This window comes from Phasianus colchicus, chromosome 1 (assembly GCF_987193195.1).
Source record: "Phasianus colchicus chromosome 1, bPhaCol1.hap1.1, whole genome shotgun sequence".
Taxonomy (NCBI): Eukaryota; Metazoa; Chordata; class Aves; order Galliformes; family Phasianidae; genus Phasianus; species Phasianus colchicus.
In genome coordinates this window covers 146,087,842-146,114,323 of record NC_143436.1, presented here as the reverse complement: position 1 = coordinate 146,114,323, position 26,482 = coordinate 146,087,842, and the positions used below count along the sequence as shown (strand labels likewise).

At 41.3% G+C, this 26,482-nt stretch overlaps 2 protein-coding genes across 11 annotated transcripts in view; one reads left to right on the top strand and one right to left on the bottom strand.

Annotated features, from left to right (window-relative positions):
* Positions 1-16,342, top strand: part of FARP1 (FERM, ARH/RhoGEF and pleckstrin domain protein 1) — a 201,537-nt gene extending 185,195 nt beyond the window's left edge. For 5 of the 7 annotated variants that reach the window (XM_090129465.1, XM_031610627.2, XM_031610626.2 and 2 more), the window contains 10 exons: positions 1,559-1,796; positions 3,572-3,702; positions 5,776-5,844; positions 8,777-8,866; positions 9,681-9,763; positions 10,132-10,244; positions 10,703-10,866; positions 13,279-13,386; positions 13,638-13,789; positions 14,854-16,342. In XM_090129465.1, the coding sequence (XP_089985591.1) occupies positions 1,559-1,796; positions 3,572-3,702; positions 5,776-5,844; positions 8,777-8,866; positions 9,681-9,763; positions 10,132-10,244; positions 10,703-10,866; positions 13,279-13,386; positions 13,638-13,789; positions 14,854-14,935 (1,230 nt within the window). In that variant the 3' untranslated portion in view covers positions 14,936-16,342. The other 2 variants (XM_090129482.1, XM_090129474.1) reach the window with 2 other exon arrangements.
* A 2,465-nt stretch (positions 16,343-18,807) lies between these two features.
* Positions 18,808-26,482, bottom strand: part of STK24 (serine/threonine kinase 24) — a 138,835-nt gene continuing 131,160 nt past the window's right edge. For all 4 annotated transcript variants that reach the window (XM_090129497.1, XM_090129523.1, XM_090129514.1 and 1 more), the window contains 3 exons: positions 26,111-26,179; positions 24,584-24,720; positions 18,808-23,198 (listed from right to left, as the gene is read on the bottom strand). In XM_090129497.1, coding sequence (XP_089985623.1) covers positions 23,162-23,198; positions 24,584-24,720; positions 26,111-26,179 — 243 coding nt within the window. In that variant the 3' untranslated portion in view covers positions 18,808-23,161. The remainder of the gene's footprint in view (positions 23,199-24,583; positions 24,721-26,110; positions 26,180-26,482) is intronic.

The following is a 26,482-nucleotide window of genomic DNA, read 5'->3' as shown; positions in this document are numbered from 1 at the left end:
TCAGATGCCTCAGAAGAAACACAGGAGGCTTTCCTACACCTCACCCCTCCTCTCAAGAGGGCCACACCTTTGTACAAACAGCTTTTGGAATCTCAGGAAGCTTTTGACAGATTGTCCTCCTGCTTTCAGTACCTTGTAGTATTAAATGTTGTCCTTGGTTGTCTGATCTGGTCCTTCTGCAACTGGTCTAAGGATGCTATACAACATAATATAGACCCGCTGGCTTGCTTTCACTTTCACTTTTTTCTCTTTCCCATTAGAAGATTTTGTTCCATTTGCTGTGAGAACTATTGCTGATAAGCACAGATATGTGGAGTAAAGGGGCAAAACCCAGAGGAACTGCCTAGAAAGCGATACAGTTAGTTAAAACTCTACATCTTTGTCATGAGTCCTGTTAAAACACCTGAAAACTGACAATCCTTGTTTAATTAGCATAGGAGGAAAATCAGGAACAAATACTAATGGGCAGCCTCTGACGTTGTCCCAAGGATCTGCAGTGTCTTTGTAAGGTGAATACAGAGTGTATGGGGGAAGCAGCTTGCCTGCAGAGGTATGATATTTCTGGGAAAGATATCACATATCAAAGGGAGAGGGAGTTGATTGGAAATGTGTCGAAAATGAGGAGCTTTAGATTAAACCAAACTGTTTTCTGAAGTTCGTTCAGTACACCCATTTAATTTTGTTTTATTGCTGGATAATATTCTACCAAGTGTTGGAAAACCTTATCTAGCTGCCCAGAGAAGCTCTGTGCTGCCTGAAGAATCTATTTAACTTTCGCAAAACACAAACAAAACCACTGTGGTAGTTGTTTAGAAAAAAAAAAAAAACCAAAAAACTGCTAAATTGTTTTAGATGGGATCCAGCAGAGTCTGTGGTACTGTAACCTAAGTGGAACTGTGTATTCCTTGCAAACTTCAGTCACTCACTGATGCATAACTACCATTGCCAGTGAGATCATGTTATGAACTGCACTAAGCAGTAGAGGATGTAAGCCAAGGATGGAGCATTCTAACTTAGCCATTTCTGTTGGCATCTCCTGTATATTTTATTCAGAATCCCAGGAGGTGCAATTTCTCATTAATAATAGGGGAACAGAAACTAGAGATCCAGTTGCCTGCATCTCAGTTTTCCAAAGGCACCAGAGAGATGCTGCACCTAAATACCTGTGTCCTCTATGAAATCTAATTTTGTTTTCTGCTACTGTATCCATGCTGTCTCTCTCCCTGTTGCTCGTGCTTCTATGAGCTGTGTTCATGTCATCTCTTTGCCTTTGGATTTCACATTGATGCGAGACAGTTAGCTTTGTTCATTCGTGTACATTGTCTTAAGGGGAATGCAGAGGGGGTGAGAGATGTACTTCACGCTAGTCGTGACATTTCTTCTTTTCAGGTGCATATCAGAGCCACTGTGTTGCACAGTAATTTTGCTTGCAAAATCCCAATGGCTATGATAGCTAGATTTTTTTCTGGTATAGGTTTGGAGTGAATGGTTGTGAGTCACAGCTCAGTGTTTGCTAATAGCTCTACCATATGCTTATTCTTTCTTTGTGCCTATTAAGCAACTGACAATTCACCTGTGGAAGCACGATGAGATTTTAACTGAGTTGGAGAATGGAATCAAGAACTCTCGCAAGCTGGAGACCTTTTGCAGGGACTTCGAGCTACAGAAAGTTTGCTACTTGCCTCTCAATACCTTCCTGCTCAGACCTTTACACAGACTCATGCACTACAAGCAGATAATGGAGAGACTTTGCAAACACTACCCGCCAAACCACCCAGATTTCAGGGATTCAAGAGGTAAGCAAGGCAAAAGACATCAATTCCCAGAGCTGGGAAATGTTAGAGGTGCATGTACAAACAATTTTTTTTTTCTTACAGCCTAATTAAAACAGGATTGAGTTGCGAAATCAATCACTCAGAAGACCAGAAACAGTAGGATTAGAGTTGCTCTTGTATACACGTTATAGCACACTGTGGACAAACACTTGGAAGAGAAATCTGCTGGGGGTTATTAAGCATTCAGAAATGACATGCAGTTCAGGAAGTCCCTCGAGCTGAAAATAGTTGGGAGAGAACATGGAGGACATGCCAGATGTGCTAATTTTATTCTCAGCTTTCCCTAGATATCCGCTGGTAACAGAGAATATTGGCCCAGGTGAACCCTTGATCTGACCTCATGTGGCTGCTTGTTGTTATGTCTTAACACAGTTGTAAGGAGAATATTATTTTTCCAGATAGACGCTTTGTTCTATTACCACTTCCATGATTTGTTTCAGGATCTCAAAGCTGCAAACGTACTGGGGTGGTTTTTTTGATGGTGGTGTTTTTTCTAAGTGTGAATAAATTTTCCTCCTGTAGTCTGAGGTCACTGCTTTTTTTTTTTTTTTTTTTGCTTTCCTCTTTCTATATGCTGGTATCCCATCCCACTGTATACTATCTCCATTTGAAGATAACTGTTACCTGCATGGTTGCCACTCAGTGCAGGATGTGGGCAGGGGACTGTGTTCAATGTGGCTGCTCCCAGCCACACGGTGTTAGTTGAGCTGGTTGGCTGTATTCCCTTGGCTGCTGTGCATTGAGAGCCATGTAGGCAGTGCACAAAATAAGGAGGTAACTTGACCTGTGGTAATAAGAACTGCCACAGAAGTCTGTGTGACAAAAATGCTTGCCTAAATGTAGCCTGCCTGCCTGAAAGAGCTCAAGGAGTGAAGGTCTTTACTTCCAAAGACTATAGAGGTCATCATGTACTGAAATGATACTGGATTATTCCATGTTTCCAGGGTTAACTATTGTAGGACACGTTCATGCCAATCTACATATATATATATATATATATATATATATATATGGAGATCTGGAAAGTAACCATAACAATCATCAAAATACTGAAATCTGGAAAACATCTGCTTAAAATGGGGTTTGAAAAGTTCGGTCTGCTGGGACCCACACTTGTTTTATAAGCATTGTCATAATTGGCTCATTTCTGATCTTGGAAATTGAACTCATGATTCTGTGACTTCTCCCAGGACAGAAGAGGGAGAAACCAGCATGGGTAGAGGCAGCAACCCCAAATGCCTTGTCAATGATACAGAGACTTTTTTTCCCTTTTCTTTCTTTAAATATTTATTTAAAAATAGCCTATCCATTTGGATGTATCCAGGTTGTGCTCATGTACATGATGACACTGGGAACCAGTCTGTGAGCTGATCCCCCGGAAAAGATAAAGTGATGAAGTGATTTTGTGCCCAATTTCCTAAGTTAGTTAGATAGTAGAACCTCTTCACTGGTGCTATAAATTGACTTGAGTATCCCTACAAAGTTGCTGTAGCTAAAGTAGGGCAAGCTTTCAGATGCAGAAATGGTCTGTCTCTTTACTGTACAACTCTCCACCCTCAACAAGATGATGCCCAGAGTTTGTAAGGTTTTTAGTCTGCCTGAATAGGTTTACACTGTGAAGGAAAAGGGTATCCCAAGGACGAGTGGTGCTCACGAGTTGCTTTCTGCAGAGAGTCTTTCTTTCTGAATATTTTTTGGAAATCTATAAAAAGCATTTTATGGTTTTGTTTATCTAGCTGCGTTGGCTGAGATTACTGAAATGGTGGCTCAGCTCCACGGCAATATGATAAAGATGGAGAACTTCCAGAAGCTGCATGAACTCAAGAAAGACTTGATAGGCATTGACAATCTGGTGATCCCAGGAAGGGTAAGTAGCAGAATGGTGATTGAGGTGTGGTACCATTTCAAAGCATTAGATGTATTTTAGAAATCTGGTTCTTAGGAGCATCTGTCAAACTGCCTTTCCTCATATGAACATTTTTCTCTCACCAAAAACTGTTGTATGTAAACATAATAATACCGTAGAAAACAGCAGCCTTCAAAGCAGGAAGAAGCTATCATCTTTATTATCTTTTTACAGATTTTATTAGGTTATCTTATATATAGATTTGGATGGCTGTAGGCAATTCCAAATGTCTATTACAGGAGGCAGTGAAAATGTAATATTTATCACAGAATTCAGAGCTTGAGCATTTCCTCATTTCTTTCTGCCCTTTTTTCCTCTCTCTCTTCCCTCCCCCCCCCCAGTCATCAGTGCTAAAGCATAGCAGATTAAAGAGAAGCAAGACATTTGTGCTGGAGGACCTTCAGCCTGGTCACGATGCCTGGCTCTGAAACTCATGACCCTGAGGACAAGCAGTCTCTTTAGTCTACATGTAATGTTAGGCAATGATTTTTGAGACAGTGTTGCCTTAAGTAAACACTTTTAATTGTGTTATAAAAATACAGACGTCGCTTCCATTCTTCCTGCTGTACTTTTTTAAAAACAGAGGCTTATTTCAGTATAAGTGGCCCTCTGCAGGATTTGTAGCCTTTTCTGCTTATCTGTGCACAGATATCTGTGCATTCAAGCTTGAGAGTTGTCTGTTGTCAAAGTGTTTTTCTCCCCACTCCCCTCTGTAATACACAGAAACAGGACTTGCAGCAACTGAAAATGCATTGCTAGTCTGTTCTTGCCCCTCATGCATTTTGTGAAATAGATGGAAAAAACAGATGAGTTTTGTGTTGAATTGCAAATACAGCAGTGCTTTAAGGCACCCTGTGGCCTGGGGTCTGCTCACAGTGCCATTTCCTTGCCTCGTGCTACTGTGGGGTTATACAAGAGGCTGCTCCTGACACACCTGTGCTTGTGTTCATGTAAGAATTTTTATATTTAAGGGAGCTGCACACAGGTATTCTGGCTAGCAGGCTCTGGCAGATGCCCATGGGTTACTGCTCTCCAGGCTTTGTGCTGCTGGGCCAGACTGGATGCAGTGCTGCAGGGCCACTGCTGCCATTGGCTGTGCTGCCCAGAGGAGGCCCCATGCCACGTCTCTGAGGAGAAATGCTTGCCAGGCCAGTGATCAGCTGTCCTCAACACGGCTTCAGGGAGCCATTGTCCTTACAGTGCCCCAGCCTGTTGCTGCCATCCTGGTTCCTGTGCTGGGTGGTAAAGCATCCCACAGTCAGTTCTGCTTGCAGATGGCAATGACCCACAGCTCTTCTGTGAGTTCGTGCAGTGCTTGACTATGGTGAAGCTGAGCCCGTTGGTGACCATTAGGTAATACAATATAGTGACTGTTTAGCATACTTTGGTGGTCAGCAAAGGCTTCCAGTGGTCTCTCTGGCACCATGAGCTTACCATGACAGAAGGAAAAACCTTCTGTAGGCACCTCTACTTAAAGTAACCTTCACTTAAGATAGACTGGACACATCTGAGCAACCTTAAGGCTAAGGAGCATCTCTCTGAATAGATTAATCTTCAACAGCCAGTTTGTTGCTAAGCTGCAGGCGATTCTGGTGCTTTATCTGCCTTTTACATGCACAATAGGAGTAAAACAACCCTCTGAAGACTGTAATAAATAAATATAAATCTCTTGGCTGGAGGGAGTGACAGAAAAATGATGTTTTGATGGCTTTCAGATCTGTGGGAAGGTGGGTTACATTATAGTTCACAACAAACCCAGGTAATCCCAGACCTTTGAAAATTCGGATTGAGCTATTCTTTCTGTACTTTCATCCCTAAACATTATTTAACTATTTGATCTGAATGCACTGTATAACTTCACATAGGCTGTACTAGGATAACACGTGCTGCCAGATCCATTTCCCTCTTTTTATGCTGCTGACATTGATTTGTTCATCAATGTTTAATTTTGCATATTAACAAATCATAATCATTTTTGTTAAAAAAAAAATAAAAAAATAAAAAGCCTATTTGTTTTGTATTTCCTTCCTACAGGAGTTCATTAGACTGGGCAGTCTTAGTAAGTTGTCTGGAAAAGGTTTACAGCAACGTATGTTTTTCCTGGTAAGCAAGAAGGCATTTTTTTATTTATATATTGAAATGTAGCTATAGGCAACTATTCAGCAAACTGTTAGATTTGCATGTGATTTACAGTATTTTTAAATGGTCATTTAACAACATAATACATGACCTTACTGGTTGTTAAGAGCATGTTTCTGTCCAAAACCAATATTCTCTTTGTGACTGCTTTTTACAAAGGTAACACTGTTATTTTCATATGCCACTGTGAATACCACGTTAACATAATACTTTCTAGCAACATGGTCTTAAATAAAAGCAGAGTCATTTAAAAAAAAGAAAGTGGCATCAGGGTTAGTGATCATATTCCAAAAAGAAGATGAAAAGTAACTCCTGGTGATGTAAAAAATAATCCCCATAATGCTCTCAGGACACATTACAGAGCCACGTTTCTCCACAAACTGTCCAGTTCCAGCCCATTTACCTGGAGATAGATTGAGAAACGATAGAAAGAGAATACTAGGAAGGATCGTAGAATAGAATACAATCATTAAGACTGGAAAAGACCTCTAAGATCATCTAGTCCAACTCTCCATCTACCACCAATATTGCCCAATAAACCATGTTTCTTGGTACTACATCTACACATTTCTTGGACACCTTCAGGCATAGTTACCCCACCACCCCCCTGGGTAGCCCATTCCAGTCCCTCACCACTCTCTCAGAGACAACCCATTTTCAGGATGGTGTCTCCTCTCTACTCTTCTGGAAACTGACCTGCTCCCAGGAACCCAGCACTGCTGTGGCTCAGCCATTGATGCAGGGGGACTGGGATGCCCGACAGAGTTGATGGATTTTACAGTCCAGGGGTTTGGGGCAGAATATGAAAGCGTCAGTGCAGCAGGAGAGGAAAACTCTTCCTTGGCTTCTTGTGGGTAGAAGGTGAAGACTGTGTCTTGAAAAGCTTGTGAGCATGCTAGATTTTATGGAACGTTCAGTATTTACTCTCTCAAATGAGCCGGACATAAAACCAGCAGTTTTATCTTGGTAGGATTTTGCTCTAGCTTTAAAGGCACTAGAATGAGAGCGTAGTGAATGCGCTGCTTATTTTCTTGCATACCACTGTTTTTCTTACCAAATGCTTCCTTGATATTGTATGAAATGTTAATAGATCAAGACTAGACTCCTAGGTCAGTCTTAGTTTTTGGCAGTTACTCACACTGTCAAAGAAGTCTTTCATAGCCTTAATCACCAGAATCTTTTTTAGAGATAAGAACCCAAATCAATATTCTGTGACTCCAACTACGTGTGTAACTATTGGCAAAATTAAATCCCCCTCTAGTGGCCAGTCTGTATCACTTCATGAACTATTGCTGTTGGGTTGTACAGCACTGTAGTGAGAGTTATGCTTCCCACCACAAAGAATGATTTTCTTGATGCATCTGTCATGTTTGAGAAGAACCTCTTTTAACCATGGCCAGTGATGACTGACCACTTGAATGACAACAGCACAGAACATAATGCAGCTCAACGTTTGACAATTGTCTAAAGTCATCTACTTTGAAGCAGGTTTCACAGCTGCTTTCTGAGTATGTGGAGTGTGAGGTGGCCAGCTGAAGAGTAAACTTGGACACACTTGTCTTGGGGCATGCTTTCTTGTCTTCCCACACAAATCAGAAAAAAATCAGTGATGAAACAGGCTGATCTACTTCACCGTGCGCAGAGTGTGAAATGTCTTGTTTGGTTTTACTGCTCTGCCTTGTTAGTTTTGACCCAGAGATTTTTAAAAAATGAAATATTACAAGACATGAAATGGAAAACTCTCGGAATATGCCTGAGATTAGCTGGAAAGGAAGGCAGGATAGCAACAGGTAGTACTGGGAAAGTGTGGAAGCCAGTATTTTCTCTTCAACATATTATCAATGACATCGTTGAAGGGTGCAAGTGCACCCACTCAGCAGTTTTGCCAGTGACACCAAGCTCAGTGGTACGGTTGACACATTAGAAGGAAGTGAACATCAGAGGGACCTCAAAAACTTGAAAGATGGGCCCATGTGAACCTCGTGAGGTTCAACATAGCAAAGTACAGGGTATGTATCTGGAGTAACTCCAGATACATACACAGAATGGGAGAAAAGCTCCTTGAGAGTAGCCCTGTGGAGAAGGACTTGGGGGTTCTAGTGGGTGAAAAACTGAACATGAGCCAGCAGTGTGCTCATGCAGCTTGGAAGGCCAGTGGTATCCTGGGCTCCATCAGAAGAGGGGTGGCCAGCAGGGACAGGGAAGTGATTGTCCCTCTCTACTTTGCCCTCATGAGGCCCCATCTGGAGTACTGTGTCCAGGCCTGGGGCTCCACTACAGGGGATGTGGAGCTTTTGGAACGGGTCCAGAGGAGGGCCACAAAGGTGACCAGAGGGCTGGAGGACCTCTCCTGTGAAGACAGGCTGAGGGAGCTGGGCTTGTTCAGCCTGGAGAGGAGACAGCTGTGAGGAGACCTCATTGCAGCCTTCCAGTATTTAAAAGGGGATTATAAAAAGGAGGGAAGTCGATATTTTATTCCAATAGATAGTGATAGGACAAGGGAGAATGTTTTTGAGCTCAAGGAGGGACAGTTTAGGTTAGATTAGGACAGTTTAGGTTAGGGGAAGTTCTTTACTATGAGAGTGGTGAGGTGCTGGCACAGGCTGCCCATGGAGGTTGTGGATGCCCCGTCCCTGGAGGTGCTCAAGAGAAGGTTGGATGGGGCCCTGGGCAGCCTGGTCTAGTACTGAATCTGGAGGTTGGTGGCCCTGCCTGTGGCAGTGGAGTTGGAACTTGATGATCCTTGAGGTCTGTTCCAACCCTGGCCATTCTATGATTTTGGATTCATGCATTAGGCCTGCCAGTACTGGTTATTTTTCTGGTATTTACTGTTTTGATTATTATTATTTATACGTGTATGTTTATAGTTCTAATAATGTTTTTTCTTGCTTTTTAGTTTAATGATATTTTATTGTACACAAGTAGAGGCCTGACAGCATCAAATCAGTTTAAAGTCCACGGGCATCTGCCACTGTATGGCATGACGGTAAGTATTGTAAGAGCTTGTATTCATGCTTACTTGGTCATTTAAGGTCCCATCTTAATTGCTTGCTCAGTTGCTTGTGGAGTGAGAGCAGTAGCAAGGGGTTGTTCTCAGATTCAGAGAAGTTGTGGGTTTGTTCTGCAGTTTCAGCAGAGGCAGAGCACAGTGCTTGGTGTGTCTGTGCTGGGTCCAGCTTGTGGTCTTGAAACCTTCTGTGCAAAGGTTGTTGTGTGGCAAAAATAAAAAAGGACGTCTGGAAGGACAACTTCCTTGTAATGCAGAATAATTCTTGTGAGGTTGGATCTTTATTTTTTTAAACCTCAAATTGAACCATGACTCTTCCAAGTAATTAATTACCTATTGCTCATAGGCACACTGTTGGAGGCAAATAATCATTAACAACGATTTCATTTCTGTGGAAAAGTTGTTTCCTAACATTTCTGTCTCTGTATCTTAAAGCTGAGGTAGTGGGAGACTGCAGGCAGCAGTATGTCATTCAGAGCCCTTTTGCAGTTCTCCTTGAAAATAGGCAATTCAAGCTCAGTAGCACCTAGTTAGCCCTACCCCTTCTTGCAGTATGATTTAGAAAATATTTGTTTCTAGTTTCAAAACTTTGATTTCCTCCTTTATTTTCACTGGAACTTCTCATGTTCTTGTATCTATTTCATACCGTTAGATAATCAGTACCACAGGTAAATGATTTTCTCTCAACACCTCTTGCTGCCCCCCAATGGTAAGAGTTTGCTCAGTTCACTGTTCCAGCTTAAGTAGTAATTACTTGCTACAGTCTGATTGTATTTTGACTTTTCTCTCTCAGATTGAAGACAGTGAAGAGGAATGGGGGGTTCCTCATTGTCTAACACTACGAGGTCAACAGCAGTCCATCATCGTTGCGGCAAGGTAATTTGATGGAGACAGCCTACACAGTTACTGTTGAACTGTAAACTGTCCTCCTCTGTGGCTTTCAGAGTGGGACAGGTAGGTGAGCCAGTAGATGTTGTTTTGTTGGGATTTGCTCCTAAAACAATTTCCAAGGCATATTCTTCTGTGAAGGCACTTGCCAAAACAAAAAATAAAAAAAGCAGATGAGACAAAATAGAGTGGCAGTTGTGCAAGGCAGAACCAAAGCTAAATTATTTGAAAAGCAATTAGCATCTCAGGTCTTTATTTGTTTATTTGAATTAAAAGGAAGCTCAACTTAGCACTATTTCTTAGAGTTTGCTTTCAGACTGGATGAGAGTAATTAAAACCTGAGTTTTCATTATCAGTACCCGCGCTGAAATGGACAAATGGATTGAGGACATTCAGATGGCAATAGACCTGGCAGAGAAAAGCAGTGACCCTGCCCCCGAGCTGCTAGCCAGCAGCCCCCCTGACAACAGTAAGTAAATGCTGGAGAGGAGGTTTGCTTAATTTCAGTTGGTACAGTTGGTGACTGCTTCTAAGCAGAGTGGTGAAATATGCTGGCCACAAGTCAGATTGATACATTTGAAGTTGAGGGATGTGTATATTTCTGTGTCTGCCATTGTAATGTTCTTGCTGATGTTAGCAGAATGTTTCACTGAATAGAAAAGTGACTTGAGCATAATGATGTCAGGAAGTGTTTTACAAGACTTGGAGGTGCCTGTCCTTGTAAGGCATTAAAAGCACCAACCAAACACGGTGGTCTTTGGCAGAAACATGTAAAAGTAGCCTAGTTAGCATCTCTGCAAAACTGTTTCTAAAAGCGTACTTTAAAACTGGTTCACCACACTGTGACCAGATTTGATTGTTTAATTTTTCCAATTATATATGTTGTTGCATAGAAGAAGAAAGATGCTTTTTCCCTGCATTTCATAGAGTCTCCTGATGAAACTACTGTAGACCAGGAATCTGAGGACGACCTCAGTGCATCCCGCACCTCACTCGAGCGTCAGTCACCACACCGTGGCAACACTACGGTGCACGTCTGCTGGCACAGAAATACCAGCGTTTCAATGATCGACTTTAGTATTGCTGTGGAGGTATCGGCCTCAGAACCATCTGCGCTGCAGCTCCAGACACGCTCTCCAATGACAATTTCCTTTTTGCTCCTCCTTAAAGAAGTGCAGTGTTCCTTGGTTTCCTCTCGGGGACGTTTCAGGCACACCGCTAAAACTGCTCCCGTACCTCAAACGGCAGCATGAGTTCGTCAGTCCAGGCACACAGCTTCACTGCCTTAGTGCATCTTTTTAAAATCAGTTAGAGCAGTAATTTTAGAGAAGAACTGTCCAAAATGTGCTGATGGTCTTTAAAACTTAAAGCGGATCAAATGGCCTTAATGCTGTCATTTATAGAGGCATTAAGTCATTGCTCGAGCTGAAAGGATATTGTCTCTATCTGCTGCAGCCAGGTCTGGTTATGTGTAGTACTAACTTCTGTTTCTTTACCCAGCCATTCTTTCTGGAACCTTCTCTCATTGCTCAGTCTCATCTGCTTTTCCTTTTTTTGCATTTTTCACCTCAAAATAAATACCTTTCTTGTTTCCCTGATCACAGCTGTGTCCATCTGATACACATTCCTTAACCCAGCGCTCAGTGAATGAGAGCCAGACTTTGACTTCTCTCATAGCTAAGGCAAAGACTCTTAGGGCCCTGTTGGTTTCAGGGTGAGGTGTGTGGGTGTCCCTGCTGCACCAGAGGGACGCCACAGGGACCTCTGACTACTTTGTCATGGTTCTCATCATGTGGAACTGTGCGCTCAGTGGAAGAGGTGAAAGCATCACATGGAAGTGTGTGCTCAATGGAGATGATGCAAGGAACTTTAAAACTACTGACCTCTCCTCCCGGGCAGTCCAGAGGTACCAACTCCTTACTGCTCTGGAGGGGACACCCTGACTCAGAACTAAGGACAGATAGCGTTCAGTTTGTGAAACTGCCCCTGATTTTAGCAGAAGAGTTGCTGCAACTTTATCCAGAAAATGATTCCCTATAAGAAAACACTAACTGCAGAGCCTCACGGTGCTCCTGTGCAGGTGCATTTTCTGCTCTTTCTTCCCTTAAGTCCTGCAAAGGTGGAAGAGCTCAGCATGGAACCAGGTCTCACATTTTTCCCTAAAGCATAGGTCTTACTATAAATGGGTATTGAATAATTTTAAACTGATGTTTAGTTCAAACAGTTGAAATGTTTAGTAGACAGACCTCCCTACCCAGCATCAGAGCTCATTGCTCTTCATTTTTGTTCCTCCCCATGACTCAGTCAAGTGCAGGCACAGCAGTGAGGACCATGGAGCACACTGGAGCCATTCATTGTTCGGTGAAAGCATCTCCAGCTCCACCGCTGCTCGGTGTCGGCAGCTCACGCTCATGCTCACATCATTCTCTCGGTGCCTTTCACTTCAGCATTACCGTTCATTTTCTTTGTGTCTCTCCCTCCTCTCTGTCTCTCCCGTGGTAGAAGATCCTCTCTCTGTCAGTGACTGTACTTCCCTACCTGCTGGACTGATCAGTGACCAGCGACCTGTTTCCATTTCATGTATCTGCTGGTACCGAATGCAAAGCCTGTCCTTTTATGATATCCTCCAGAGTGACGAGGTAACAGCAAATGAAGGAGTGTGCCTGTAACTAGGGTCACAGTGTCAGCAGAGCGTGGCATTACCCAATGCAAAGGCCTTAATGTACACCCCAGGCTGGTGAATACTTAGTTTGTAGTAGGTGAATTGGGACCACCAGACTTGGAGCATTAAGCATTACAGATTAAATTATTCGTTTCTGCGCTGTTATGTGAAACAGTTGTTTTGATCCTGATGATAGTTAAATACTTGGTATTCCTCCTCCTTGCTGTAAAATACCCCAAATCCAGCTCAGAATAGGGTGATTAGTCGGTGTGTTTGACAAGTTCCCGTGTTAACTTGCTGTGTACTGAGAGTTTGACCTCTGTCTGCGGTGCTGAAGTACGTCATGATTTTCCTTTACATCCCAAATTCATGTCAGCCTTTCTGTTTCCATTGTTCTATTTAAGTATCATTTGAAAAGAACACAGATGAGGATAACGAGACTGACTGATGGTTGCCAGTACATTATTGATGGCCACCGCAATTCAAAAAATACAATCATAGTAGTTGGAAGTTTCTGGAAGTACCCAGCTACAAACACATTACAAAGTACTGCTTAGTTGTAGAAAAACCCATTCATTCGGTCAGAACACCTTCACTTGTGGTAAGGCCACATATGCTAAAAGCAGATCATTGTTCTCACGGTGATCAAACTGCAGCCAGCCCTCACTTAAGGAGTGATGGGTACTTCTGGTTTTATGCTTACTGCCAAAGTGATGGCATTCACTAAGTTAAGCAGAAATGCAAACATCCTTTCTGTGGGGCTTGGCTGCTTTGCATCTGCTCATACATCTCTGCACTGTGCATTTCACTGCTTTATTTGACTACTTCTGATCTGTTTCAGAATCAGTTGTCTGGAAACCTCCTGAGGAAATTCAAGAACAGCAACGGGTGGCAGAAGCTTTGGGTGGTGTTCACCAACTTCTGCATGTTCTTCTATAAATCGCACCAGGTAACACGGCTGGGTAGGGCATTTTTCCAGTGTGGGAACGGGAAGAGCAGCCATCATCAGTGGTGAATGGTGCCCCATTGGGGCACAGAGCAGTTCTGACTGCCCCTCTCTACTGAAGCCACGGTGGTTGCTTCATGGCATTTCGAACAGAGAGCCTTTAAATGACTGCGTATCTGCTCTCTGTTTCACTTACATGCTGCTTTTGCTTGAGAGCAGTTGATCTCATAGCACTTTTCACCATTGCTTTTCAGGACAATCATCCCTTAGCCAGCCTCCCTCTGTTGGGATATTCTCTCACCATTCCTTCTGAATCTGAAAACATTCACAAAGATTATGTCTTCAAGCTGCATTTCAAATCCCACGTGTACTACTTCAGGGCTGAAAGTGAATACACATTTGAAAGGTAAGTCAGTTGCTCTTCTTTAAGAGGGCATTTTTTAAATTCCTGGATTTGTTCCCAAGGTCATCTGGTACAGTGTCTACTGAGTTGATTCAGTAACACAGGCTTGTAGCTCAACAGAATGAAAGGCAGTGCCCTTCAAAGTGCTTACAGAAATTTTAAGCCTAGTAGCACCAAAAGCTATAGCAACCGTGGTAGTAATGACTGCAGAGCTGAGTTGTGTGCAAAAAATCTCCCTTCTGAATTACTGAGGCTGCTTGCGCAGGACATACTGTATGCCAGGCTCAAGGAAGCATGTAAGCAGACTTCTTGCTAGTAGAGTCACTTCTCTCCCTCCTGAACAACTCCCTGCAGCACCCACATTTGAAACAAAACACGGCTTTTTCACAGAAGCTGCTCCTCATACTCCATTCTGCACTGCAGCGTGCAGCTCTTGCACATCCCACGGAATTCCAGATAGATAGAGAGCTGGGAAATGGGCACCGCTCCTCCTCAGTTCTGGTTTGAGCTTATTCATACTGGGAATTAATTCAGCCCTTTTGTGTGGAACACTGATGTGACAAAGATTTCTCCTCTCATAGTCAAAAAAGCTGTGGTTCAGTTGTAACCATGTCAGTCAGTCTGAAACTATATATGGTGGGAAAAGGGGTAATTAAGTAAATGAGTAAAATTGGAAGAAAACATAGAAGTTCTTTCTCAGTTCTGGAAGAAGCAGTAACTGCAGCTACGTGACGTGGTTTTGTTTTAGAACGGAGTGGTTATTTTCAGCTGCTCATCACTTGGACTATCCAGAAGAAAAAAAAAAAAACAAGTAAAACCACTGTTAAGTTGATGAATTTTGGGTCCCCTCTCCCCCATTCATCCTCTCTCAACCTCCTTTCATGTGAACTTTTGGATCTGTAGCCTCTTAACTTGGATAGGAAATACACAGTAAGCATGATGCTCCCCCACTACGCATGGAAAATAACACTTTTCTACAACCAATAACCCAGACATTGACCAGGAGGAGAAAAGAAATCCTTCTTTAGGATCTTGCCACCCTTCTGCTTTTCTCTCCCCTCTCACAGATGGATGGAGGTGATCCGAAGTGCCACCAGCTCGGCCCTGCGCACACGCGCCCTGAGCCACCGGGAGCCCCACACCTACTGAGCGCCACAGCAGCTGCCAGTTTTTCTACAGGACATTGGAAACTTTTCTCCCCCGGAGCTTAGTAAAACTGAAATTTGGTAAAAGGAAAGAGAAAAACCAACCAGTAAGGTTCTGCAGAAACATCCGCAATTCCTCAGCAAAACTGTTTCAGTTTTCCATATGTTGAAAATAGCTTACACCATCCCCGTGGCTGCGGTTCGTTCATGTCTTGTATTTTGTCATTCTGTGCTGTTTTTAGCTTGTGCCAGTATTAAAATATTGTCCTTATTAGAGTGCCAAATGCCAAAAGACATTTTGTTGCCTCAGAGATTGCACCTAAAAAAACCGACTCCACGATCTGAAAACTTTCTCTTGTGAGGCAAACACTATTTCTTCTCTTTACATAAAAAATATATATTATTTTTTTTTTACCATGTTAACCTGTAGACTGCTGGAGTTTTATATGTAGATGGACTTTCACAGTACAGACTCTAATTCTACATACAGTGAGCAGTCTAGCAGGAACAAAGTAACTTTCAGATTTTTTTTTTTCCTCCCGTCTTTCTAAATGTACTCAACAAGGAATTACTAATTTTCTATCTTTAACAAAGAAACAGTTTACAGCTCACTCTCATTTCCCATTGAGGTTACAGATCCACGTGGTATAAACAAGTTACAGGATTCCTGTCAAACCATTTTCTCAGTGCAAGTTGACCAAATTGATCATCTTTTGGCTTGGGAAAATGAATACTACTTGCAAGATGAAACAAAATTAAAATAATCCAGTGCAATATTGTTTGGGCTGTTAATGTACTGTGAATGGTATGTACAAGAAGAAATTAAAGGCTGTGGTGACGTTCTGCTGTTTGTTTTACAAACTTGAAAAAAAAAAATCCAACCTGTATGCTCCAAGAACCACAGCTTTGTGTAATTAATTTGTGGGGTGTTCTGGTAACACGTGGACTAAAGCACTGCGTGTGGGGCAGCTGCTGAGCCCTGGGCTTGTTTTGCTGCTGGAGTTTCAGCAGCAGAAATGCCCATTTTGTATATCTGGCCCTAACATCACCTAGCACCGTTCTTGGATGAGCTGTTGGCCCATTCAGAAGGGTGTCAGCACAAAGCTTGCTGTGATGAGATGCTTTTTCTTATGCTTTAAGAAATACTTCACCGTGAAATCGGTATCAAATGTCCATTAGCAGAGCAGCATGCTGGAAACCCATCTGTCACCACTCAGGGCCTTTGGGGAAACCCAGTGCTAGGCAGAGGGGCCTGAATGTCAGCGTGGGAGATGAAGCTGGGACAGTGCTGCCCCCAACTTTTCTTCTTCTGGCTATTCACTGTGTTAAATGCTTACCTATATGCGATGTATAAAACGGCTTACAGCTTTGCTCACAACAAAAGGGAATAAAATACCTCACAATACTATCACACATCTTGCTGTTTCAAGACAGTAGAGCCTTCTTTCTGTTCCGTCACCCCAATGAATACTTTAGCAAAATCAGAGCTCCAGATGAGGAGCAGGATGGATGTGTGTATGTGTATAATTTCAGGGAACAGGCTGCGTTCTTGTGGCCAAATTTGTGTCACTCTGACACAGGGAAACATACAACCCAGCTATTTTGTAGATTTGTAGATTTTCCAACCTTAAGGTTGGAAAAGACTGCTACGATCATCCAGTCCAGCCATCAACTCGTCACCACCATGCCCACTAACCATGTCCCTCAGTGCCACATCTACACATTTACTGCACGCCTCCAGGGACGGTGACTCCATTACCTCCCTGGGCAGCCTGTGCCAGTGCCTCACCAGTTTCTGAGAAGGAATATCCAATAATATCCTAATGTTCAACCTGAACCTCCCATGGTGCAACTTGAGGCCATTCCCTCTTGTCCTATCAATAGTTGGGCAAGAGAAGAGGCCACCACCATCTCCTTTCAGCTCATTGTAGAGGTCTCCTCCAGACTAAACAACCTCAGTTCTCTCAGCCACTCCTCATAAGGCTTGTGCTCCAGTCCCCTCTCAGCTTCATTGCCCTTCTCTGAACACACTCCAGGGCCTTGACGTTTTTCTTCTATTGAGGGACCCAAAACTGAATGCAGTACTTGAGGTGTGGCCTCACCAGTGCTGAGTACAAACTATCTGGCCCTTGGTCTTGCTGGAAGTTCATGTATGTATCTGGTAACTGGCTGCAGATGCTCTTTTCCTTAAATATTTTCCTTAAAGCTTCAACTTACTAGCTCTGAGATTACTGATGAAATTCCTAGGCAGTCTGCCTTGTAGCACAGAATTGTATCATAGAATGGCTTGGGCTGGAAGGGACCTTAAAATCCACCCAGTCCCAATCCTCTGCTGTGGGCAGGGCTGCCACCCACAGCTCAGGCTGCCCAGAGCCCCATCCAACCTGGCTTTGTTACGCCTCCAGGGATGGCCAGGTTGCTAAGCACCTCTGTTGGTTTTAAGGGAGACAAAATAAATAGGATAACTGCTGGCTACTGAATATACTTTAAAATTAAGACTTAAAAAGACATTTGTCTGAAATGAGCTAGAGGAAAAAATAGAGAATATATAAATACTGCAGAAGACTGCTTCACACCACTAAAATTTCAGATGCCAATGACTGCTGTGTCCCTATGTCTGTCCTTTACAACTGCTGTGATGATAACATCTTTTTTATTATTTTTTTATTATTATTTTTAATGCAAATTCTGTGGAGGACCATGCACTAATTTGAGATAAAGTGAATTTTGGTTTAGATAACGGAGGCTTGTGAGATACTGTCTTCATCAATGCTGTCCTCCAGAGGAGCTTCCTAAGAAGGAAGTTAGATAACAGCTTTTCCAGATTGTTTTTTTTTTTTTTAAATGTAATTAGTCAAACCTTTTTTGTTTTTTTTTAATTTGTTTAAATGGGAGTACATACATTTGTCATCATTTTTTTCCAGTTTTTTATTCCTAAGGTTAACCCAAAACTGAAATAACCATAAAAGAATAAAAGCAGTTAACTGGATTAGTCAGCTCTTCCAATTGGTTGAAGTCTACACGTGGGACTAAGCTCATGGTGCACTGGAAAGCTGTACTACACAACCACTTCTACTGTTTGCCCCGAGTGATGTCAGAGCATTGTCCATGGAATCAGTGGGGCTTGGAGATGCTCCTGGCTCTGGGTCCCTGACCCAACACTCTGGGGTCAGCAGTGGAACAAACACATACTGACCACTCAAGGGATTTACTCTGTTTGTTCTCTGCCATTGCCTGCCATGAATGACCGGTCACAGGTTTCAAGTAATGAAGGCATTGGAGCAAAGCAGGAGCTTCAGTCACACACAGCTCTGGGTTCCTGAGGAGCACTTTTTCCACAAGGCTGAGCAGCTCCATCATTTCTCAGCTAGCAGCCGTTCATTAAGGGACAAGTCATATTTACATACTCAGGCTTACTTATTTTCACTAAATTTTAATTAAGGACTGTTAAGACCACAATCCTTGTAAAACTGAGCTGAAATCTGTCAGAAGATGATTGAGACAGACAGACAAGCTGGCGGGGAGAGACATGCACTGGCACTGTGGACATCTCAATATAGGTCTCTGAAGAAAAGCTCTCACAAGAAAAAACTCATTTCAGAAACAAAGCCAGGGGCCAAGGCCCATGGTTGTACCAGCCAAGAACAAAATGGAGAAATGAGAAAAAGCTGAAAGGTTTGATTTAGGCCATTTCTCCTCTTTCAACAGTACCAGTTATACAGCCCTTCCCCTCAAAGGACACATCTGCCCTAACTCTGTATGTATGGATACACAACTCCAGCCACCCCCTGGGGGCAAGAAAGAGTTAGCTGGGGAGGAGAAAAGGGCAGTGTGGCACTTGTGCTTTTTTGTAACAGCAGAAAATAGCAATGAAACGTAGGAGTGCGAATGTCAGTTTGTTATTCAATTATAAGGGTAATTAGAGATGCACTATTTGGGGTAAGCTCGTGCAACTCAACGAGAGCAGTTCTTCAGCTTCCTGGGGCAGGATGCAAAATAGAGAGCAGTTTTAAGTCACTGCCATTTGGAAGTTGGCACGCTGTCTTACTGTAGGACAAGCTGTCATGTAAAGCTGCATAGATAAAACCCAAACAGACCCCTATCAATCACTTGTGTGCGTGCATTAACAATGAAGCAGCAATACCCTGAGCTCCCCACATGGCCCAGCCATCTGTGAGGATTAAACACTTCAAATTCCCCAACACAAGATATTCTCAATATTCTTCCTTGAAAATCATCGTTGCAGATAAAGCAAGGGGTTGTCTTGTACAGATTCTGAGATTATTACAATTAAAAACCACACCAATTTATAAACTTTCTGCTTACCAGCACTGCCCTGAATCTGGGAGCTCAACAGAGCATCCCTTGGGGGAGGAGACCCTAGAACCTCATCTCACTGACCAATCAGATGGCAGAATTTCATTACACCTTTCCTTCTTTATGTCGAGGTCAAGTAGTTTACACGGAGCTTTATTACGTTGGTGTCGAGTGACAAAAGTAAGATTTGAACACGTGGTTATCAACAGGCAGCAATGTTACAGAAAACAAGGTATGCACTTCAGTTGTCCTCTGTAATCATGCTTTAAAGAAAGGTAGAAAATCATTACATACAAGTTGTCTACTACATAGGCTCAGTGCAGTCACTGGCACATTTGCACAATACGGCTGAAAAGAGCAAGCCTGCAGATTTGTGCTACGCTCTGAGCTCCTCCCAGCAACTTAGAAAAATAACTGGTGATTGTACTGTTCTGTGCATTGCACCTGTGCTTATTAATGCTTCTGATAGTCTTCTCATGGTGATAGTTTTGAAGCAGAAGTATGTTTCCTTACAATTAAGGATAATGTAAAACCATTACAGACTCACACTGTATCCGCTAAAAAAATAAGTACTGCCACATGAAGGAGTAAGAGCTACAGCAGGGGCTTCACAAAGTGCATCAAAGCACAGGCAGATGGAGGAGGTACGATAGACAGACAAACAGGGTATGAACATACAGCCAAAGTGCATGCTCCTACCATACCCCTCCATCCACCTGACCTCTACAGGGAGTGCAGAACAGCAGTGCTCAGCCACCTACAGCCACTGGGTCCTCACCTGCATGGACACGCGCAGACAAAATGGAAGGGGCTGCAGGGAAGGCACAGCACCTCAAAGAAGGCACCACTTTGTCACTATACCAAAAGCATTGCGTGCTGTAGCAATCGTGCCATCAGACTTCTGTAAACTGGTGATCCACTACAAAGTGCAACCGCGAGGAAAATCAAGCTCAAACAATTGATTACGCATCTGGTAATTACAAAAAAAGCAAGCATTCAGTGCAAACGACTGACTTTATTTATTCTTTTAAACAGTGAGTTTGTTTACTGCCTAATCCTGAAGTCTCTGACAAGTAAGCAGTTCCACCAATGTAACAGTTTGCATAAATAGGGATAACAAGTTGGTGCCCAGGATATTCGAGACCGAGTGAAGATGTGTTACCCGCACAGAGAAATCATCAGTGCAACGTCGTGACACAGACATGTTTTTAGCATGAGACAGTCTCAGGAATATCAGCACACTTATTTTTTCCTCCAGAAACTGAGGCCACGCTTCTTTCAAACAAAGCTCTTCTGTTACCGATACAGACCCTATTTTTAAAGCATCAGTACTTTGTCATAGCAAATGATTGTAATTTTACATTCAAGATACAGCACACTTTTTCAGTGAATCCCAGTTTAAGATATGTTATATTTAAATAATCTATATATTACATAAAAAAATACACATCTCTACCATAAACAAGGTCTTGTCTGTACCCAAACACCCTGCCCCCTTTGGGCAGCAGGCCTTGCTGCATGCCTCCCTTTCCTTAGGCTCCTCAGCCAGCTGGGACACCCACCCAGCAAACTCCACCGCAATCTACTCAAATGGAGAAGTACTTCCTCAACATACAATCCTGGAATGCAAGAAAAATGGAACTTAAAAATATATGCATTTATTACTTCTTAAAAAAAACCATTAGCGTACCGTAGAGCTTCGTACACTTTTCTGATTGAGAAAGTCTTGAACTTCCACTATGAATTTAACATCCCTGCTGAATCCTTGAGTTCCATGCATCTCCAAGTAAGCTAACTTCAATCTTAAGTGCTTAACATGCTTCCATTTTTCTATTTATATTTTGAATGTCAATACAACAGTTCATTCCCATATGCTATAACGGTGTGTATCTACCGAGTGGCTGAACATCGAGATGCAAGAAGGTGCATTTCCCATTGCCCTGTATTCAGCTGCACAATTCACAGAGCTGAACTCACCTCCTCAAGCATAAGCGCACCCTTCACGTTCGGGGCACACAAAACAACATAGGTAATGATCTCAATTAAAGAAGAGTTACAAACCACTGCTCGGATGTATGCACTGTTCAATTCATCTTGGCCGTAAAGGAAAAGCAGGCCATCGTTACGTTGGCAGATGTATTGTGTCTAAGAACATGGCCACAAGAATGAGAGCACAGATAATCCATTTCTTTTAACAGTTGTTTCAACTTGATCAGAAGTTTCATGGCTCTGTTAGCCTAGCAGCGTCTTCTAACACCGTTAAATCATTACATTAATCATTAAGGCTATTAATATGCATACAGTAAGGGCTAGCTTGGTGCTGAGAAGTCCCTCACCAGCTCCCAGAGTACTTATAGAGTCCGGGTCCTTTTTATACGAAGTCAGGTCAATATACCCATACTTATTTTAATCCTTTCTATCAAAGCTTGTATCTTTATTAAAAATAATAATAATAAAACATTTAAACAGATAAGATGCCTGACTGTCCAAAACCTAAAATCAATCAATCACCTCTTTTTTTCCTCTCATCAAAACCAGGCAAACAGAATTGCAAGCACCTGAACAGCCTTGGTGAATCAAACCAAGGGAAAACTCAATGTCCTATTGGTAGGTTAAAAAAACAAGCCACCTAATCAACTGTGTAACTGATGGTACTGTTTCCAAGGAAATTTTAGCTTAACCAGCTATCCTAGAGGATAACACTGAAAATTTTAGAGTTCCAAATTTTCTTTTTTTCTGGGAGGTAACAGGACAGCATTCAGCTCTCCTGACTCAGTTTTTCTGCCTCTCTGTCCAACAGCTATCAGTAGAGGGATTCACAGCTTCAGGCAAAAGATCCAACTCTGAATAAATGGATAATTTTTCTTTCATGCTGCGAGACACTGATTGTAAATGATAAAAATAGGCATAAAGGAGAAACATTTGCCTCTCTGTCTTAGAGCCAACACCTTAATATTTCAGAATAAATGCAAGTAATAAAAATTTATTTGTGTGAGCATTCAAACATGTTTTAGGTGGGAAAAAAGCATGTATCTGAATTTCATGGCAAGCTTCACGAATATCTATTACTAAAACTGAAGAACACATAAGGTTCAGAACTTGCATTGGCACAATTTAAAACTGAAGTCATGAAAGAGCTCATCCTACAGGAAAAAACAATAATTTAAATTTAAAGCTTTGAGAAAGAAGGCGTGTTAAATTTAAAACAACCAGAAGTAGTACCATAATTGGAAAATCACACTCTGAAAATAGATAAAAAGGAAGAAATGCCAGAGAAACAGAGCAAAATTGTGTCTTTGCTGAGGTACGAATAGAAGGGTCCATTGCACAGGATTAACTATCTCCCAATGGCAAATCCTTCACATACAAAAAAAATCAATCCAAGATTCACTTATCACATGGTTCAAGATTTACATGTAATAAAGGCAAGGCAATACTCAAGTTATGGCCTGTCAAATATTTATCCCACTAACATTATCTACAGAAGCACTTTACCATTTTGTACACAGTGATTCCTTATGCACGTCGAAAGGCTTTCAGTTAAAAAAAGACATTATATACAGATCTGTACACAATTCCAACAAACATATTCCATCTCCCTGTAGAATTCTTAAAGCAAGATACCTGAGGTTTCTCAATATCTTCAATTTCTCTATCACAAACCTAAATATACATCTCAGATTTTACAAAAAGACACCTCCCTGGAATATGTGCATTATCATTAAAAAAAACTATAGCTTTAAGGAGCTGAAAAAGACTGCCTCCATCTGAGAGACTTCACTGTCACTCTCGCACGTTGAAGAATGTCCTTTCACCGGAGGATGTTTCGGTGACTAAGGGGCAGAACAACATCAGGATTCACTTCTTCAGTGCAGACACCATGGGATCTCCGTTGTCTCAGAAGAAGAGTACTTTAGTAGGATGAAGTACTTCCTCCAGCTAGTGAATATCTGAGGAGCATAAGAAATGGTTATTACTGTGATTTTCAGAGCACTTAATGCAACAAGCAGCAGTTAGAAGTTATTATTCTGTTATATGCTGTTGAAGTTCCGGTCTTTTTCCTTCCAGAGTGACATCCACCAGTACTGTAACACTTGAAAGAGAAAAGCCATAGTGAACAATATATAAAAAACACTTCATCAGAACACTGCTGCTTTTCCAACAGCAGCAACTGATATTGAAGTACATTAGTAAGAAGTACACAATATGGTATATTTTTACATAATGTGGGCAAAATTTAGCAATTCTAGCCTTCTTACTTGGCACGTTTACATCATAATCATACCAAAATATTGCTGGGGCAGGAAACTTGTATTTTTTAATCTAAACAGATTCTTAAATCATCCAAAGAAAAAGACTCATTTTAATCATATTATACTTTCAATCAACTTTATAAAATATCACAGATCAGAATTGAAGAGAAAAGGTAAATGGACTCAAATCAATTTATTGGGCAGTTCTTCTGAGGGTCCCAATAAATCCACACAGTCAAACTTAGGAAATACGGGTTTAGTCAATCATAGGAGGAATGAAAATCTCAACAGAAATGTGTTGTTGAAGAGTCACTGTCAATAGTTTACTTACAGGTGGAGAGGATATTGCAAGTGGATACAAGAAATGACTGGATGATGCAGCAGAACATCAAATTTCTTGTAATTTTCAAATAAGGAGAAACTATATTTTCAGAAGTTGACTAAAATACCCACTAAGCTGTGGAATGGTTCTAATTCATTTTTAAGGAGGATCCTGCCACTCATTTATTTACTTTATGGAGGGAACATTCATGTGCTGATACACTGGCTTTTTCTTTGATGAGAAACTTCACCTCTGCATGACACATCAACAGACACTGCCTATGAATGTTTCTCTCTTTCAAAGAAGAGGAAGCATCTGCCTCCATTGTGACAATAAGATATTATGGCTGAGAAAAACAGCAGAAGTCCACATAATCAGAAACATAGGAAAATAAAATGCCAAGGAAGCATCTGGTGTGACAAAAGTAATGACTGTAAGATCACCTCCAGCACCACAGAAATGCCACACGACATCCTCTGCACTAAGAAAGTGTCAGAGTCCCCTGCAAGAACTGCAAATAGAAAATGCTGTCCAGTCTGACACGATACAAAATATGCAGGCCAACAGTATCAATCTCCATATGAACTATCATCTGAAGCTAGAAATCAGAACTGATGATATGGTTAGGTGCTTGAGGTTTTTTAAACAGTGGAAAGCAGGTGAGTATTTTTTCACTTATTAAAAAAAATAAAAATCATCATTTCAATTTAGTAGTGTTTGTAGAGTAAGATCTGTAATCTTTAGTGAATTGTTCCATTACCTCTGAAGCCTCTGCACAAGGTGTGACACCATGTTATCTGCAATGCCTGGACAAGCCTCTTCAGCTAAATAAATAGCCTTCTTCAGTTCTTCTATGGAATCCGTGTTACCACCACACACTTCACTTTTCTCTTTCAACTGAAATAAAAAATGGAAGAGATACATTAATATAATATTCATAACATTTCCATAACCAGTATAATGCAAAAACTTGTATAAAGTTACTCTCAGTGTTCAGAATGTTAGGGTTTGACTTTTTTTATTCATTCTTGCATCCTAAAGAAAGACCTTTTTCTTCCTTAAGTTGGCCTGTGCAGCAGTTATTGGGATGTCATTTGTCTTCACAAGACTTCAATCATTCACACATTCTTGTCATTCAAGTATTGTGACACTATCCCAAGAAAGAAGCACTATTTAGCTGCAGCTGTTTGGTTTCAAGATGTGTTGCTTACACATTCACATTAATAAACACACACAAATAATAGGAACCCAGTGATTTCTAGAAGGCACGTAACAATGGATGTAGTGAAGAGAAAATGAAAAATAAAGAAGGTTTGAAAGTGGAGGGTGGATAGCAGAAAAAAAGTGGATGCAGGACCCACTTCATTTTTAGTATGGGAAAGGGAGAAGGAAGATCTAAAGGAGATGCAGAGCAACCTGGAAAATGTTTTAGAGATGGGAAGGTAGGAAGTTGAAAGAAATGTCTGAAACAGAGGCAAGAAAGTGAGTAATACATAAAGTGCTGAAATGGAAATAGCAAAAAAATCCCTGCCCAAAGCGTTCCTCCAGTTTCCATAGGAGAATGACAGGCTAATTGAATACTGGACTTGGAATAACCAATACAGAGGTTGTCCCCTTTAAGTAAATGTAATGGCTTTTGTGCACTCAACATCCTTCCCAAGCAGCAGGCAAAACTCTAATAATCCTCTGAAACACCACTTCATTAGAACAAAATTAAGACATTTTCTCTGTAGGAAAACAAATTCTCTAACAATTTCTTTCTGTAACAGTTACAAGGATTAAAAACACTATTTAAATAAAAATCTTCCATAGAAAACATAGAGTGAGAGGGCAGGGTTATCTTTTTTCTTTTTTAATAAAGTTCCATCAACATTTTAAAATAACATCTTCATAGATATTCATCTTCCCTTTCATGTGATAGTTATTTGAGTATCTGGGAAAAACAAAAAAACAAACAACAACAACAAAAAAAAAGAAACAAAAAAACAACCATAAAACAAGGCAAAATTGAGAACGAGAACAAAGTACTGCTCTCAACTCTGAAGTTCAGATGTTCTTGCTGCTCTGCTCCACGGCCATATACTGCAACAGAGAAGAATTTAAAATTTGTACCAGATAGAATGACACAGAAAATGATAAGAGGAAGCTTTGATGACATAAAATCAATTTTCCTGCAACAAAAAGTGTAACAAATCAAGTTCCATCCCTCCGTTGTCTTTCCTCATATTTTTCTGCTTTTCAGAGACATAAATCCTAGAACTGAATAAGATCTAAGGCAATATCTTACCTCTGCAAATAAAGGGGATATAACTGTAGACAGGCATTGGGATAGAGGCCTTTTGGGGATGTCCTTTTCCTTAGAAGAAAAAAAAAAAAGATTCTTAAGACTTTAATTTCCAAAAAGAAGCATTTTCATTGCTTTCTGTTTCTAATTAAACAAAAGAAAATAGCTCAAACATGCTATACTTCATGAAAACTGTTTCTATGCATAGACAAATATGTAGAATATCTTACAACAGACTGTTCCAAAACACTGTGGAGACTGGAGGTTGAACTAAAGTTTTAGGGTGTGGCACCTCAAATACATGCAAACTTCAAGTTATAGGGGGAAAAATGAATATATATATATTCATAATATATATGTATCACAGAATCACAG